At 44.7% G+C, this 18129-nt stretch overlaps 2 protein-coding genes across 3 annotated transcripts in view; both read left to right on the forward strand.

Moving 5' to 3' along the window:
• LOC306914559 (coiled-coil domain-containing protein 149-like) overlaps nt 1-10488 on the forward strand; it is a 30817-nt gene extending 20329 nt beyond the window's left edge. For both annotated transcript variants that reach the window (XM_079491649.1, XM_079491648.1), the window contains 2 exons: nt 5575-5694; nt 9663-10488. In XM_079491649.1, coding sequence (XP_079347775.1) covers nt 5575-5694; nt 9663-10477 — 935 coding nt within the window. In that variant the 3' untranslated portion in view covers nt 10478-10488. The remainder of the gene's footprint in view (nt 1-5574; nt 5695-9662) is intronic.
• sepsecs (Sep (O-phosphoserine) tRNA:Sec (selenocysteine) tRNA synthase) overlaps nt 1-18129 on the forward strand; it is a 213204-nt gene that overhangs the window by 80757 nt on the left and 114318 nt on the right. The window lies entirely within an intron of this gene.

Raw genomic sequence — 18129 nt, forward strand, 5'->3', positions numbered from 1 at the left:
TGGCCTCAGGTCCAAAGTCCTTGTTCTAACGCTAGCTTTAAAGTAGGCCTATACGGCAGAAGAAATATGGAATAAGTGAGTCAAACAAAAACTGAACAGAAAATGCAGGAATCTATAAAGTCACCAAACCTCACTTTCAGCCAGAAAATATCTAATACACGAGAGTACCATCTCAAAATGATTGTTCTGCTCTTGGGCCACTGGAGGGCGATGTTACGCTGACAATGAGAGCCAACCGCAGCAGAAATGAAAGGGGTGGCGGGGCTGCGTCTGGATGGAGGTACCCTGTCATGAGACCGTCATTCTCACAGCCATAAAACTGACAAGCATCCATTACTGAAAATGATTGCCCACATTACAAACACATTTAGGGGAATGTGCCGTTATTAGGGAATTTGTAGACGAGCGGCCCAAAGTGCCTCCACAACCCACGATGTCCACCAGTGAGAGAGAACGACACCGAGAATGAGAACGTGACGAGTCTAGCGGCCTTGATGAGACATGATGGAGTTGTTGGACTGGCTTGAAATTAACCCGTTTTGACCTGAGATCAGATTCTAAAAATGTCTTCTAAATCCTGACAGTTTTCTGAAAAAGCTATGTTTCTATGTCAGTCGTTCTTGGTTTTTTTTCAAAAATAGCAGACCTACAAGCTCGTAGCGCGGCACTCGGTGCCGCGCTATGAGCTTGTAGATCTGCTATTTTTCAATAGCTAAAGCATAACATAATGCTAACACCAAAAGGGGTTCCCGCCCAAAATGGGTTAACCCGTTTAGGCCTGACGTCGACATTTATAAAAAAAAAATCTTCTAAAATCCTGACAGTTTTCTCTGAAATACCTATGATTCTATATCAGTGGTTCTCAATATTTCATGTCGAGGACCCCAAAAATGATGTGTAATTAATTGGCCACCGACCCCCGATTTGAAAATATATTGTTCCAGGGACCCCCCCCCCCACCCCAGAAGCAAAGATTTGAGTTAAAAAACGCTCGCTCTGAAAGAATACATATTCAAAGATTTGCACCACAAGCTCGTAGCTTGGCACCGAGTGCCGCGCTACAAGCTTGTAGATCTGCTGTTTCTCAATAGCTGAAGTATAACAATAATGCTTGAAACACCAAAAGGGGTTCCCGCCCAAAACGGGTTAAAGCAAACAGGATGACACTGAGGGCCATGGTCTATTACTATAGTAAGCCAGGATGAGAGAAAGAGAGAGAATGTATTGGGGGTGGATGACACTGTCAAGCTGACTGAGATAGAGTTATGATAGACTTACATCCTTGTCCCCCTGCCAAAGGACTGTGTGCTGAATGTATATTAGCGCAACTGACTGAAAAAACCTGTAGGAGTCGAGAGAGGCGTGTTGCGTTTTGGAGGACTCGCACGTGCTGAATGCTGAACGCGTGCGTGGCAACCGCCCGGTGGTTGCATCATTATTACGGAGTCTGTTGTGGTCCAATGACACAGCGTTTGTGTTGTTTTGAACAGTAGACACGTACACACACAGCAGTGAGTATGAGCAGTAGACATGCACACAGACAGCAGTGAGTATGAGCAGTAGACATGCACACACACAGCAGTGAGTATGAGCAGTAGACATGCACACACACAGCAGTGAGTATGAACAGTAGACATGCACACACACAGCAGTGAGTATGAACAGTAGACACGTACACACACAGCAGTGAGTATGAGCAGTAGACATGCACACACACAGCAGTGAGTATGAACTGTAGACATGCACACACACAGCAGTGAGTATGAACAGTAGACATGTACACAGACAGCAGTGAGTATGAACAGTAGACATGTACACACACAGCAGTGAGTATGAACAGTAGACATGCACACAGACCGCAGTGAGTATGAGCAGTAGACAGACACGTACACAGACAGCAGTGAGTATGAGCAGTAGACAGACACGTACACAGACAGCAGTGAGTATGAACAGTAGACACGCACACACAGCAGTGAGTATGAACAGTAGACATGCACACAGACCGCAGTGAGTATGAGCAGTAGACAGACACGTACACACACAGCAGTGAGTATGAACAGTAGACACACACACAGCAGTGAGTATGAACAGTAGACATGCACACACACAGCAGTGAGTATGAACAGTAGACATGCACACACACAGCAGTGAGTATGAACAGTAGACATGCACACAGACAGCAGTGAGTATGAACAGTAGACACGTACACAGACAGCAGTGAGTATGAACAGTAGACACGTACACAGACAGCAGTGAGTATGAACAGTAGACAGACACGTACACACACAGCAGTGAGTATGAACAGTAGACACGTACACACAGCGGTGAGTATGAACAGTAGACATGCCCACAGACAGCAGTGAGTATGAACAGTAGACAGACATGTACACACACAGCAGTGAGTATGAACAGTAGACATGCACACGGACAGCAGTGAGTATGAACAGTAGACAGACATGTACACACACAGCAGTGAGTATGAACAGTAGACATGCACACACACAGCAGTGAGTATGAACAGTAGACACGTACACACACAGCAGTGAGTATGAACAGTAGACATTGTTGCACACAGACAGCAGTGAGTATGAGTGTGTACTCAACCTGCCACGACGAATAGTTGACAGTGGAGCTAGTGTCCCTGCCTCCTTTTATTGTCCTTGGCTTTGTAATGTAAATATGAGGTTGCGTGTGTGACGTGTGTTCAGCTCCTTCCCACTTTCTGTCATTATAAATGGTGCATTTATATAGCAGCCTTCATCCCAAGGCGCTTTACGTAGATTGTGCATTACATTAACCCATTCACGTGCACATACACCGATGGCGGGGGAAACCATGCAGGGCACCAACCAGCACATCAGGAGCAATTAGGGGTTCAGTGTCTTGCTCAAGGACTCTAACTCTGGTGGAGCCCAGGTTCCAGCCATCCAGCCACTCTACCCCTGAGCCACCGCCACCCCCTAGTGGCCACTCTACCCCTGAGAGTATGTTTATATTAGTAACTGAGTGTTCAAGAGAAGGCTTGACAGATGGACTGGCAGCTAGTCTCTGGGTACTCCTCATGTATGTATGCAGTCATCTTCAATCATCTCAATGTCAACCAAACTTGTAACCTGCATAATATCAATGGTTATACTTTTTGGAAACATTTTTTTTACTTTTTTGAAATATTTTCAACTTGCGATAATTTAAAAAAAATATTGTCCAGAGGTTAGAGTGAGATCGAGCAACTGTCTGATCAGCTAAGAACCATCTACTCAATCTGATATGTACTATGATGTACAGTGCGGCTGTGGCTCAGGAGGTAGAGCAGGTCGTCCAATGATCCCTGGGTCGGCGGTTCGAATCCCGGCTCCTCCTCCTGTCCACATGTCGAAGTGTCCTTGGGCAAGACACTGAACCCCACGTTGCCTCCAGTGAGTCGGTCGGTGTGAGCTTGCCACCATTGGTGTGTGAATGTTGGGAAGTGAGGACGCTGGCGTCGACTGTTCGCCGCTTCACCTCCCAATGTATGAATGAATGAACCATTGTAAAGCGCTTTGAGCACTTGGAAAAGCGCTATAAAAATGCAATTAATTGTTATTACTAGCTACCCCCGTGCCATACATGCCAGGCTATACCAACCTTTCTATGTCAATGTAAGCGCTGCATGTGCATTAATAACGATTGTATGGCCAGCATAGTCTCCATTCATTCACCATTCATGATTTTCAACACATTGTGTCATCTTCCAGTCATCCATTTTCTCATTCTTCAGTTTGTGTCTGTGTCTCATGGTCGACTGGTCACAGAAACTGGGGGAGGTTTTGCCTATTCACATCATTTGGGAGTGCAAACTGCAAAGTCCTATGTGCATGCTCGCAGGCTTGTGTGTGTGTGTGTGGCAGGCTGTGTGTGTTTTTGGTGTCTAGCCCATTCTGGGCGGGAACCCCCTTTTGGTGTTTTAAGCATTACGTTATACTTTAGCTATTGAAAAATGTCAGATCTACAAGCTCGTAGCGCGGCACTCGGTGCGCGGCACTTGTAGATCTGATATTTTTTTAAATCGTGAAAATGTGGTGCAAATCTTCGAATATATATTCTCTCACAGCGAACGTTTTAACTAAAATCTTTGCTTATCTGGGAGGGTCCCTGGAACAACATATTTTGAGATGGGGGTCGGCGGCCAAATACATATAATTGTGGGGCTCCTTGACATGAACTGGTTTGAGCACCACTGACATAGAAACATGAAGGTTTTTCAGAAAACTATCATGATTTTAGAAGACATTTGTAGAATCTGGTATCGGGTGGAAATGGGCTAGTATATAGTGCACGGTCCCCTGTGAGTAGCATATGGCGTCGGCCCAGGAGCCGTGCAGCCATCACTAATGAAGACAGATGACAGCGGGCTGCAGCCACTTCCTGTGAGCACTGCTGTGCGCACACGCACGTGAATGTGTGTGTGTGTGTGTGTGTCCGCGCCGCGCGCTGTTATAGCTAATTTATACTTGGTTGCGCATTGTGACGCACGTCGACACTATAGGCGATCTACAAGCCCACGTGTTGCACTGTGTGACACGTTGTGAGCTTGTAGATCTGCTGTTTTTGATGCACAACAGACAACCGGGCAACTAAGCATAAATTAGGCCTTTAATAGTTGTTTGTCTGTATTGTTCATGTTGCTTGGATTAGTTGATGTTCATCAAGCCAACCTTACAACTTGCATTCGGACATTTTTTACCTCCCGCAAACCTCTGAAAGCCACTTCGTGAGACTCACTTTTCAAGCTGTTTCTTCCGGAACTTAATGCATAGATTCATGCGTCGCTCGGACGAGTCTGTGAATAGCATCATCATCGTCGGTATAAATATAACCCTGTCAAAAGTTGCACTAAGATACTCCTCTAGCCTTAGAAGACATTGGCTTAAAACAGTTAAAAGCCTTTATTTATATAACTGTCACAAATGCCTGTCTAACATGTACATTTGGACTGTTTTTTATTGGATGTATATTGTATTTTGTGTTTTGAATGTTTTTCTATGGACCTTGAGGGCTCCATGTTCGTCACCGCTAAACCCCTTATCCCTAAACTTCTTTGCCTTTTTTTTTACTATTTTGAAAAACATTTTTGAATAGTTCAACTAGCCAATCTACATTGACACGTTGTGAGCTTGTAGACTGGCTATTTTAACTATTCAAATATGTTTTGAAAAAAAGGCAAAGAAGTTTAGGGATAAGGGGTTTAGCGGTGACGAAAATGGAGCCCTGAGTCTGCAATAAAGGCATTCATTCATTCATTCATTCATTCATCCAAATGAAATGAAATGAAATCTATATTTACCCAGGGTATCTGGGCTAAGCTCAAGAACTTGTTTCCAGCCAGGCCCTGCTCATAGAACACATTTCATCGTAGTGGTTCAATGCCTTGTTCAAGGGCACTTCCATCCATCCATCCATCCATCCATCCATCCATTCATTCATTCATTCATCCATCCATTCATTCATTCATTCATTCATTCATTCTTGTGCATTTGTTCATGAAAGTGACTGTTGTCCTTTATTCTTTTTGGGGGGGTCTGCTGGGTTATCCAGGGGGCCGAGACAACAGCATCATCACCCTCACAGAGAACCTACGGCCTGAGCCGCATCATCCGGCAGGTGCTGCGACACTTCAGCCCCGCCGCACACCGCCAAGAACGCAGCCAACCAAAGGTGAGTGTGTAATTGTGTGTAACGAGGATTCATCGACAACAACAGTGCCCACACCCCGATGGTGTACACACTGTAATTAGCTGGCGCCCGTTAACCCGTTTAGGCCTGACGTCGAAATTTTAAAAAATGGCTTCTAAATCCTATGTTTCTATGTCAGTGGTGCTCAACCTTTTTCATGTCAAGGACCCCCAGAATTATCTGTATTTGGCCGCCAACCCCCATCTGAAAATATGTCCCCAGAAGCAAAGATTTGAGTTGAGAACGTTCGCTCTGAAAGAATATATATTCAAAGATTTGCGACACATTTTCACAGATTTTTCAAAAATAGCAGATCTACAAGCTCGTAGCGCGGCACAGAGTGCCGCGCTACGAGCTTGTAGATCTGCTATTTTTCAATAGCTAAAGTATAACGTAATGCTTTAAAACACCAAAAGGGGTTCCCGCCCAGAATGGATTAAACAATTCCCGCCAACCCCTCCCTTGTTTTTTGACCCGGGATCCCATTTTTTCTCTCTCTCATCCTCTCGGTCCTTGTCGGCTCCTCAGTGGTGCAAGCTGTCCAAATGCCGTGGCATTTTGGAAATGTGAAGCGAATTCTCGCCGCGCTGACATTCAGAAAACTTCTGCCGTGTTCTCTGTTAAAGGGGGGGAGAGGGGGGTCATAAATATGGATGCTAATTCATGAAATGTTTCTCCTCTGTTTCTTCGTGTGTATATACCGGGGTGCTGGGTTGGTCTATGAGCAAGTCTTTAACCTTTCTTGGCATTCTTGGCATTCCACATTCAACAAATATGGGTCAAGTGAGAGCTTATTTCTTGCGTGGAAGGCAGAACTAAGCTGTTGCCGTCGTCACCAAGATCCGGGGCGTCACGCTTTGTGTCCCCTTGTCTGGGGCGTAGAGGTGCTATATTTAGCCTGTTGCCAGGGAGGACATTTCTGTCATAAAGTATAATTGAAATAACTCTCCGCCCGCTCTCAGTGGTCAAATTCCAGAAGAGGGGATCGAAACGTGTTTTCCCCTTCTTGCATTAAATTACATTTTCGGGTCTCTGGTGATTTTAAAACGTGGCTTTGGGTGAAGCAGCAGCACATCCAGAGACATTCCGGATGTTACCGTCATGGCTTTGGGTGAAGCAGCAGCACATCCAGAGACATTCCGGATGTTACCGTCATGGCTTTGGGTGAAGCAGCAGCACATCCAGAGACATTCCGGATGTTACCGTCAAGGCTTTGGGTGAAGCAGCAGCACATCCAGAGACATTCCGGATGTTACCGTCAAGGCTTTGGGTGAAGCAGCAGCACATCCAGAGACATTCTGGATGTTACCGTCATGGCTTTGGGTGAAGCAGCAGCACATCCAGAGACATTCCGGATGTTACCGTCAAGGCTTTGGGTGAAGCAGCAGCACATCCAGAGACATCCAGAGACATTCCGGATGTTACCGTCAAGGCCAAAACTCTTTCAGAAGAGCTACAGTGTAGGACGACCTTATTTAGGTTAGCCCCTTAGCCCCTTGCCAGTGGCGTGCACAGATAGACACTAGGGGGTGCTAGAGCCCTTTTGGTAATGTGCCTTTTTGGAGAATAAATCACACCCGTGTGAACTGAGTGGTGCAACTCCCCTCTCCCCCTGCCTCTCTCTCTCTGTAATTAGCAGGCAACAGTGCAACACTATATCTCTCTCTCTCTGTTTATGGCACAACAGCGCCACTTTTGCCCCTACTGGTACTGTAAACATTGGGACATAGTCACATAGTCCAACACATACTGTAGTCCAACAGGTTAGGACATAGCTGTTCCTTGTTGCACCACTCAAATAATAATAATCTTTTTTGTACAGTGTACACTGTACAGTATGTGTATCATGGTGACATTGATCAATTCTTGATAAAAAGCTTCTAATATATTATTTAGGCCCCAAAATCTATAAATCTCACACTATTAAAGCAACCGGCCGGTTCCACGCGCTGCACAAGGTGCCCTTTTTTCACTTGAGCACCTGCCCCTCTAAATGTCTGTGCACGCCACTGCCCCTTGCCCTGAGAATCACCCAATCTACCTCAACTTTAACCCATTGATTTAGACCTGAGGGACGATTCACAAATCTATATGTTTCTGTATCAGTGGTTCTCAAACATTTTCATGTCAAGGACCCACAGAATTATATGTATGTGTAGGGCGACCCCCATCTGAAAATATGTTGTTCCAGGGACCCCCAGAAGCAAATAAAGTTAAAAACGTTCGCTGTGAAAGAATAAATATTCAAAGATTTGCACAAGTTTTCAAGATTTTTCAAAAATAAGATCTACAAGCTCATAGCGCGGCACTCGGTGCTATTTTTCAACAGCTAAAGTATAACATAATGGTTAAAACACTAAAAGGGGTTCCCGCTCGAAATTGGTTTAACTTCAGCTTTAAGGAAAAGAAAATACATAAATAATTCATTCTTCAGGTTCATAATTCGTGAGCTTGACTATTCGCCTGAAATGTTTAGACCGGCAATAATTCACAGAATATACTTGACATTACTGCCAACCATTCTCCGCTTTTATTTTATTTCAGTATAAACTTGCAAGGACTTAAAAAACTTGCTTGAGATACAACTATAGGTAGTCCAATACACTATTTCATTGTGCAGTTTGGGGTTTGTCAAAGTTATGTTCCCATTTAGATTTTTATGCATTTTAAAGCAGAGATTTATTTGAAATGTCTAGCCAAAAATGGTCCCTGTAGTGGAGCCTGATTTACATATAGTATTAAACTGTCCATCAGTCAATGTGTCGCCAAATTGACTGTAATTATTCAGAACAAATCCAGGTAACATTTTAATGACTATTGAAAAAAGAAACATTTCAAATATAGCTGCAAGCAGCGATAAGACGGGACCAAGCAATAAGCCATTTTTTCATATAATTCAAAATGGTGGGTGATCTAAAGGTCACAGGTCAAAAGTCAGACCATGAAAGTTGTTCGGCATGAGGAGACGCATATGTGTATCGAAGTTGTATTGCTGACGGCCAAACGGTTCATGAGCTATGCCTGTTCAAAGTTTGCATTTTCAATTGAGTGCTGTAGCGCCACCCTTTGGCCAATGGTCGTGGGCTTCACGTCTCACCGTTTGGCATGGCACTCTACCAATAGAGGGTGTGCGCGTGACATCATCGTACCTGGAAGTTATGCGGGACCGCCCACTGAGTGGCAAAAAACTACTTTCTGGCCTTGACAGCCCATTCATCCAAACACTAGAGTCCTGTCTGATTGCATTAAACAAGGTTAAACTCACCAACATTGCAGCTGAACGAAAAGCTTGAATTATCCTCTTTCTATCTGCAAAGTTTTTGTTTCATAAAAATCCACCATAGAAACGTTATGAGCTACTTTCTGTCAAGAAATGCCCTGCATTTGATTATTTTGATCTAAGTGTCAGAGTTTGGAAGTGCTTGTTTTCAATAACACAACATTTTGCTGCCTCCTGCATTATGTGACATTTAGAAACAGGTGGTACGCAGGACGGTTGAGTGATTTCCAACGAGCGCTTCCAAACTCCAACACTCCATGCTGCTCAATGTTTTGCCACTCAGTCTAGATGAGGGGGGCGTGTCCTGATGGGAAAATCATGCATGTGCATACAGTACTCTCTATAGGCAAGTTTCGTGAAAACCGACTGCATGGTTAAGCCAGAGATGCTATATTCGGCAGGAGAAGAAGATGGAAAAAAAACAGACAATACAATAAGGGACCAAGAAGTCCCTTCGGCCTTGGTCCCTTAATAAATCCAGTAATGGGAAAATGGTCTATGTTTACATACAATGTATAACTGTGTGAATAGACATGCATTTGTCTTTTAAAATGACCTGCTCTCTACCTCTCCTCTTCTCCCTCTCGTATCAGACTTTTAAAATGACCTGCTCTCTCTCTACGTCTCCTCTTCTCCCTCTCTACCTCTCCTCTTCTCCCTCTCGTATCAGACGACAGGACAGGAAGCACACACGCGTCGTCATGGGAACGCAACGCAGCTGGCAGCGGCGCCGGGCCAGATGGCGCCGGCGGGGGGGAGGACGGCGCCGGCGGGGGGGAGGACACACCTGCGCCGCTCGACGAGGAGCCCCGAGAGGGAGCCTCCGAGACGAGCGTGATGAGTGACAGGCGAGGGGCAGAGATGGTGGCGCCCCGCCGCGCCGAGCAGCAGCAGCGGGCGGCCTCGGACCTCGAGCAGGGGCGGAGTCCCGTGGAGGAGGAAGGACGCGAGGCGGCGGAAGGCGACGAGGACGAAGACGAGGTGCTGGGATCCACGCCGGTGGAGGAGGGGGAAGAGGCGGCCGTGGCGCTGGAGGACGCCCCGCCCACAGACGTGGCGTGGCTTTCGGTCGTACAGGCCGCGGTCCGTAACTCCCAAGAGACCGGTCCTCTACTGCCCTGCCGTTCCCAGGAGAAGGAGACTGGGCCTGTACCCTGCCACTCCTCACAGGAGGAGGTGACTGGTTCTGTACCCTGCCACTCCTCACAGGAGGAGGTGACTGGTTCTGTACCCTGCCACTCCTCACAGGAGGAGGTGACTGGTTCTGTACACTGCCTCCATTCCCAGGAGGAGGTGACTGGTCCTGTTGTAACGTGCCATTCCCAGGAGGAAGGGTCTAATGGTGGACCTAAAGGTAGCAGGGTCTCATCAGACTCCGTTCCTATGTGCCAGTCATCGCCAGACTTTACGAGCACAGAGGGAGGGTGGGACATTCACTGTCAATCGAGGCAAAGTGACAGCTGCCATAGTGACAACTTGGCGTAGTAGTCGCATAATTTACTGAAAGATGGATGCTGTTAGGTTATTCGAATCCTTTTCTATTCCTATTTGGTGATTGCATTGCATTAACTCATTTAGACCTGAGACCAGATTCTACAATAATGTTCTTCTAAATCATGACAGTTTTCTGAAAAACCCATGTTTCTAATGTCAGTGGTTCTCAAACATTTTCATGTCAAGGACCCCCAAAAATATATGTAATTGGCCGCCGACCCCCATCTGAAAATAGGGACCCCCCCCAGACGCAAAGATTTGAGTTAAAAACATTCGCTCTGAAAGAATATATTCAAATATTTGCGCCACATTTTCGTGATTAAAAAAAAAGAAATAGCAGACCTACAAGCTTTTAGATCTGCTATTTTTCAATAGCTAAAGTATAACATAATGCTTTAAAACACCAAAAGGGGTTCCCGCCCAGAATGGACTAATGCCTCCCAGACACGTACACACACTAACACACACACACCTTGCGACACAGCTCGCAGATCCACTGTTAGGGCAGTTCTGATTTAGTCAATGTAATATAATGGATAAAATGCTTTTTCAGCTGCCTTTTGACAGAGCCCGAGGTGCACTTTGCATCCAAACAGGCTTGTTGCTGCGCAGACCATCTTGAAATCAATCCAGTTACACGCTCTGTGCCCTACGGGGGGAAGTTTAGCAAAGAAAATATCAAATATGGCAGGTTCCACTTGTCCACCCCGGCTCTCCTTCCTCCCGTTCCCCTGTGGTGAGATAATCCCACGTTATTTGCTTTCTGCTTCTAAACCGAAAGCCTAATTTTTACATTTATATTGTATAAACTACGGCTTAGGCTTCTGTGTCTTTGATTCTTGTATTGTATGAGATCCTAGAAACATTTCTTATGAATGTTTTGTGCATGGGTGGGTGTGTATATGGCCAAATGTCATCCGCTGGGGCATTAAGACAAGGTCCATATATACCATGTGTTGTGTATGAATGTGTACGTACACACACACACAGACACACACACACACACACACACACACACACATCTCTGCTGTTGGGAGGAAGAAACCACCTAACTCCAAAAGGTTCGTTTTGGAAGGAAATTAAAAATATAAGATTTTCAGAAAATGAAGAAAACTCTCTACGTCGTCCTCAGACGAGCCATCCACGTCGTCTCCAGTCATCTCGGTTCTCCATACATCTGGCCAGCTCGTTTGTGCTTTCTGCAGCAGCATCTTTCTTTAGTACGTCCACGTAGGTATAGGTGTGGGACGTCCTCTCCATCGATGCCCGTGTGTTGGTTCCACAAGCTTTTTTGGCCGGGAGTTCTTGGTGTCGGTGGCAGCTAGTGGCCAGCTAGTCTCATCCTCCTTACTGCTATCTTCTTTGTTACACTTGGTAATGCCCCGTACAGTGGCCAGCTAGTCTCATCCTCCTTACTGCTATCTTCTTTGTTACACTTGGTAATGCCCCGTACAGTGGCCAGCTAGTCTCATCCTCCTTACTGCTATCTTCTCTGTTACACTTGGTAATGCCCCGTACAGTGGCCAGCTAGTCTCATCCTCCTTACTGCTATCTTCTTTGTTACACTTGGTAATGCCCCATACAGTGGCCAGCTAGTCTCATCCTCCTTACTGCTATCTTCTCTGTTACACTTGGTAATGCCCCGTACAGTGGCCAGCTAGTCTCATCCTCCTTACTGCTATCTTCTTTGTTACACTTGGTAATGCCCCGTACAGTGGCCAGCTAGTCTCATCCTCCTTACTGCTATCTTCTCTGTTACACTTGGTAATGCCCCGTACAGTGGCCAGCTAGTCTCATCCTCCTTACTGCTATCTTCTCTGTTACACTTGGTAATGCCCCGTACAGTGGCCAGCTAGTCTCATCCTCCTTACTGCTATCTCCTCTGATACACTTGGTAATGCCCCGTACAGTGGCCAGCTAGTCTCATCCTCCTTACTGCTATCTCCTCTGATACACTTGGTAATGCCCCGTACAGTGGCCAGCTAGTCTCATCCTCCTTACTGCTATCTTCTCTGTTACACTTGGTAATGCCCCGTACAGTGGCCAGCTAGTCTCATCCTCCTCACTGCTATCTCCTCTGATACACTTGGTAATGCCCCGTACAGTGGCCAGCTAGTCTCATCCTCCTCACTGCTATCTTCTCTGATACACTTGGTAATGCCCCGTACAGTGGCCAGCTAGTCTCATCCTCCTTACTGCTATCTTCTCTGTTACACTTGGTAATACCCCGTACAGTGGCCAGCTAGTCTCATCCTCCTTACTGCTATCTTCTGTGATACACTTGGTAATGCCCCGTACAGTGGCCAGCTAGTCTCATCCTCCTTACTGCTATCTTCTGTGATACACTTGGACGGTAATGCCCTGTACAGTGGCCAGCTAGTCTCATCCTCCTTACTGCTATCTTCTCTGATACACTTGGTAATGCCCCGTACAGTGGCCAGCTAGTCTCCTCCTCCTTACTGCTATCTTCACAACTATCTGTATGGGGCATTACACTTGGTAATGCCCCGTACAGACGCTTGTTGGTGATGTGCTCGTCCTGGTTGATGTTCAGAACCACACGTTAACGTTCTGGTGTAGCAGGACCCGTCCAGGGGGTTCTGTAGGGCTTGTGTTTAGTGTCCAGCATTCACAGCCATAGAGGAGGACGGACTCCACGGTAGCAGAGAAGAAAAACAATGCAATACTACTGCCTCGTCAAAGTTGGTATTGTGACTATGCGTATATTCTTTCTACGTCCGAGCATAGACATGGTAACGCCCCGCCTGCCTCTGATTGGCCTAGTAGAATTGGCATTCTAAAACTGCCATTACAACACTGCCCGTCCTCCGAGATGCAAGGCTACTCCGTGGTGGGAAATAATACAGTACAAGAGAATGGCAACACGCGACAGTAATGTGTAACTTTATTTTTTGTAGAAGAGGCAAACTAATATTGTTTGTGCCGTTTGCTTTGATTGAATAATTGATTGAACGCGTAGGCCTATGTACTATGATTTGATTTGGCTGTGTTCTAAATTAAAGTGTTAGTGTTGATTATCGTGTATTAATCTAAACTAACACTAAACTAATACTATTATACTAATAAAGATCAAGGGAAAAGAGACTGTTTTTTTTTACTTGACTTGTATTATTTATTTATTTCCCACCACGGAGTAACCTTGCGCAGCAGACTATCCAGCATGTATCTTCCACCTCGGAGACACCGGCTGTGTCGGTAGGCCAATCAGAGGCAGACCATTACCATGTCTATGCTCGGACGTAGAAAGAATATACGCTGTGACTATATATTGTCAAATACTTGCATGAGAAGGGGAGAGAGGTAGTGGAGTTATGTGGTTTCCTCTTGACAGCGACGATATTATATACTGTATTGTCGCCGTCAGGTGAAAAAGTTATACTATATGTCCAAAACACTTTTTTTTATTATGTTGAATGTGCCTTAATCCCCTTATGCATAGTAATATATATATACACTGCTGGTATTTCTAAACTCTTTGAATCATAAAGATACATGAACCTGAAGCACTGTTTGTTCTTTTTATTCTCCAACAAGTTGCAACTCCACAGGTAGGATATCCCATTTAGGCCTGACGTCGAAATAAAAAAAAGGTCTTCTGAAAGAATATATATCCAGGCCTGGGCCATGGCTCAGCGGTCCAGGCACCTTGGCTGGTAATCCAGTCTGGCAGTGTGCCGCGGGTTCGACTCCCGATCCCGACGGCCTTTACTGCATGTCTTCCCCCCATCTCTCCCCATTTCCTGTCAGCCTACTGTCTGTCCCTCCATAAAATATATAAAATAAAAGGCGAAAGCCACACAAAAAACATTAAAAAATATATATATATTCAAAGATTTGTGTCGCATTTTCACGAAAAAATAAATAAATAGCAGACCTACAAGCTCGTAGCGCGCCACTCGGTGGCGCGCTATGAGCTTGTAGATCTGCTATTTTTCCAATAGCTAAAGTATAACATAATGCTTAGTTAAAACACCAAAAAGGGTTCCTGTCCAGAATGGGATATGTTCTGCCAAGGGCAGAATCATTTCAAATGATGCGTAAAAGGGTTAGGCTAGAAAATTTGCATTTCACTCAAGTCAGGAGAAAAATAAAATAAAAGGTAAAATAGGATGAGACATAAAATTCGTAGCTTTACATACTGCCCCCGCAACACCATCCTCACACACCCACCCGATGTTTTATAAATAAATATAATTCAAAATAATCTGCTCTCTCTCTCTCTCTCAAAGCTAGAACTCAGAAAGCCCAAGACCTGCATCATGTATCGTTTCCGGTTTCATTAAAAGACTGCATAATTATCCCATTCTGAGCGGGAACTCCTTTTGGTGTTTTAAAGCATTATGTTATGCTTTAGCTATTGAAAAATAGCAGATCTACTAAGCTCATAGCGCGGCACCGAGTGCCGCGCTATGAGCTTGTATAGATCTGCTGTTTTTGAAAAATCGTGAAAATGTGTCGCAAATCTTTTTAATTTATATTCTTTCAGAGCGTTTCTAACTCAAATCTTTGCTTCTGGGGTGGTACCTCAGGAACAACATATTCTCAGATAGGGGTCCGCGGCCAAATACAGATAATTCCGGGTGGTCCTTGACATGGAAAGGTTGAGAACCACTGACATAGAAACAGGGGTTTTTCAGAAAACTGTTAGCATTTAGAAGCCTTTTTGAGTGGTGCAACCACTCCAAGGAACAGCAATGTCCGTCCGTCCCTTAGAATATGTCCTCACCTATGTGACTATGAGTACCAGTAGGGGCAAAAGTGGCGCTGTTGTGCCAGAAACAGAGAGAGCGAGATAGTGTTGCACTGTTGCCTGCTAATTACACAGAGAGAGAGAGAGAGGCAGGGGGAGAGGGGAGTTGCACCACTCAGTTCACACGGGTGTGATTTTTTAAATAAAATCGTCCTCAGGCCTAAATGGGTTATGAGGCTCCACTATAGCGATCAATGGGAGGCTGACTTTGAGCGCTCATAAAACGTTAGTTAGTTGGGAGCCTTTCACGCACAAATGAGGTTTATTTACCTGGAACGTTCTGAGCCAGAAAATGTGCCCATAAACCCAGAAAATCACCCTGAACAATGTCGTGTTCTCAAAGCTGCTCTCCCGTTAAGTTAATTTTTTTTTGTCATTTGAGGACATTGTGGATTAAAATTGGTTTAACTCATTTCTTTTCTTTACTTTTTGGCTTGGGGCACTGACCAAAGTTAACCCGTTCTAGGCGGGAACCCCTTTTTGGTGTTTTAATTAAGTATTATGTTATGCTTTAGCTATTGAAAAATAGCAGATCTACAAGCTCATAGCGCGGCACCGAGTGCCGCGCTATGAGCTTGTAGGTCTGCTATTTTTGAAAAATCGTGAAAATGTGCCTCAAATCTTTGAATATATATTCAAACGTTTTAACTCAAATCTTTGCTTCTGGGGGTTTCCTGGAATAACATATTTTCAGATGGGGGTCGGGGGCCAATTACATATCATTTTTGGGGTCCTTGACATGAAATATTGAGCACATCTGACATAGAAACATGAGGTATTTCAGAAAACTGTCAGAATTTAGAAGACATTTTTTTACATTTCGACGTCAGGCCTAAATGGGTTAAGTATGGTTTCGGACCAACACAACTTCTCAGGCAGGTATTTGCTTTTGACAGATGGGAGCATAAGCAATTACTTTCTGAACAGGATGGAGGTATACGCTTATCATCTGCTTCACATTTAATTGCTTTAAATCCACAATTGAGTCAAACGATTCCTTTTGTTTCGGCACATATGCTGGCAATGAAGATTAGATTCTCATCGCACTTCCATAACACAAGGAGTAATGTTAACAGTAACCCACCCAGAAATATTGCAAAATAAAGTTTGAAGCTTTAACCCATTTAGGCCTGACGTCGACATTTAAAAATAAATCTTCTAAATCCACAGTTTTATGAAAAAAAACATGTTTCTATGTCAGTCGTTCTCAAACATATTCATGTCAAGGACCCCAAATATATGTAATTGGCTGCCGACCCCCATCTGAAAATATGTTGTTCCAGGGACCTCACCAGAAGCAAAGATTTGAGTTAAAAACTCGCTTTTTTTTCCAGGCACATTTTCACAATTTTTCAAAAATTGCAGACCTACAAGCTTGTAGCGTCCCTGGAATAACATATTTTCAGATGGGGGTCGGAGTCCAAATACATTATGATTCTTGGGGTCCTTGACATGAAATAGCATGAGAACCACTGATATAGAAACATAGGTATTTCAGAAAACTGTCAGGATTTAGAAGACATTTTGTAGAAATGTAGGTCTCGGTCTAAATGTGTTAATTACTCTACCAAACAGAGTACCCCAGCTAGAGGTGACCTGTGACCCCCGTAGCCCACCCTTGAGTCTGTTCCCTCTTTTACTAAAGTATAAAATAATGCTTTAAAACACCAAAAGGGGTTCCCGCCCAGAATGGGTTAAAACATACAAACGGCGAACGAACGGACACACCCATTTTAGTCTTGTAGCCAAAGTCCAGAACCTGCTGTGTACGGCGAATCAGTGTTGAGCCCTCGATCCACTCCCGCCATGCCAGGTGACAGCTGGCCTCTCCAGGCAACACACAACGTCAAAGCCAGAATCCACCAACTGCTTATTCTGCAGAAGGCTACTTGCTATTTTTAATCTTTGACACAACATAGAGGCAAGGAGGGAGAGAGAGAGAGAGAGAGAGAGAGAGAGAGAGAGAGAGAGAGAGAGAGAAAAGTAACGCTGGGAGGCAGTACTACACACTGTGTCGGCCCACTGCCAGGCAGCTGATTTGGGCATTTTCTGAAATGAGTCAATGAGTCTTTTTTTTAACCCATTTTGACCTGAGCTCGATTCTACAAATCTTCTAAATCCTGACGGTTTTCTGAAAAAACCCATCTTTCTATGTCAGTGGTTCTCAAACATTTTCATGTCAAGGACCCCAAGAATTATCTGGAATTGGCCGCCGACCCCCCATCTGAAAATATGTTGTTCCACGGACCCCCCCCCCCCCCCCCTCCCAGAAGCAAAGATTTTAGTTAAAATGTTCACTTCTGTAACAATATATATTCAAAGATTTGAGGCACATTTTCACGATTTTTCAAAAATAGACCTACAAGCTCTCGGTGCCGCGCTATGAGCTTGTAGATCTGCTATTTTTCAATAGCTAAAGCATAACATAATGCTTTAAAACACCAAAAGGGGGTTCCCGCCAAAAATGGGTTAAGGAATTTGATAAGTTTATAAAGCAGATGGAATCTGAGTTAATGAAGTTGTAAAGGGAACACCAGTGTGCCTTTGGGCACCTCATAAAGTGTCTAGCCTGTTAGTTTTTTGAGGAGGGGTGGGGGGGGGGGGGGGGGGCTTTGCATGAGAATGAATATTTTCATCAAATTAGTGAGTTTTTTGCTTCTTTATCTGAAGAGTGAGTACATGGCAGAGAGATGTATTGTGTGATATTAGTGGGTATGCAGTTTTTTTCTCCCACTGCATTATGCCTGGCGATCCAACAGACTGACGCTGTTCTAGCCCACTTTGGGCGGGAACCCCTTTTGGTGTTTTAACAATATGTTACACTTTAGCTATTGAAAAATAGCAGATCTACAAGCTCATAGCGCGGCACCGA

Source organism: Electrona antarctica (assembly GCF_951216825.1).
Source record: "Electrona antarctica genome assembly, chromosome: 21".
In the NCBI taxonomy this organism is placed as follows: domain Eukaryota; kingdom Metazoa; phylum Chordata; class Actinopteri; order Myctophiformes; family Myctophidae; genus Electrona; species Electrona antarctica.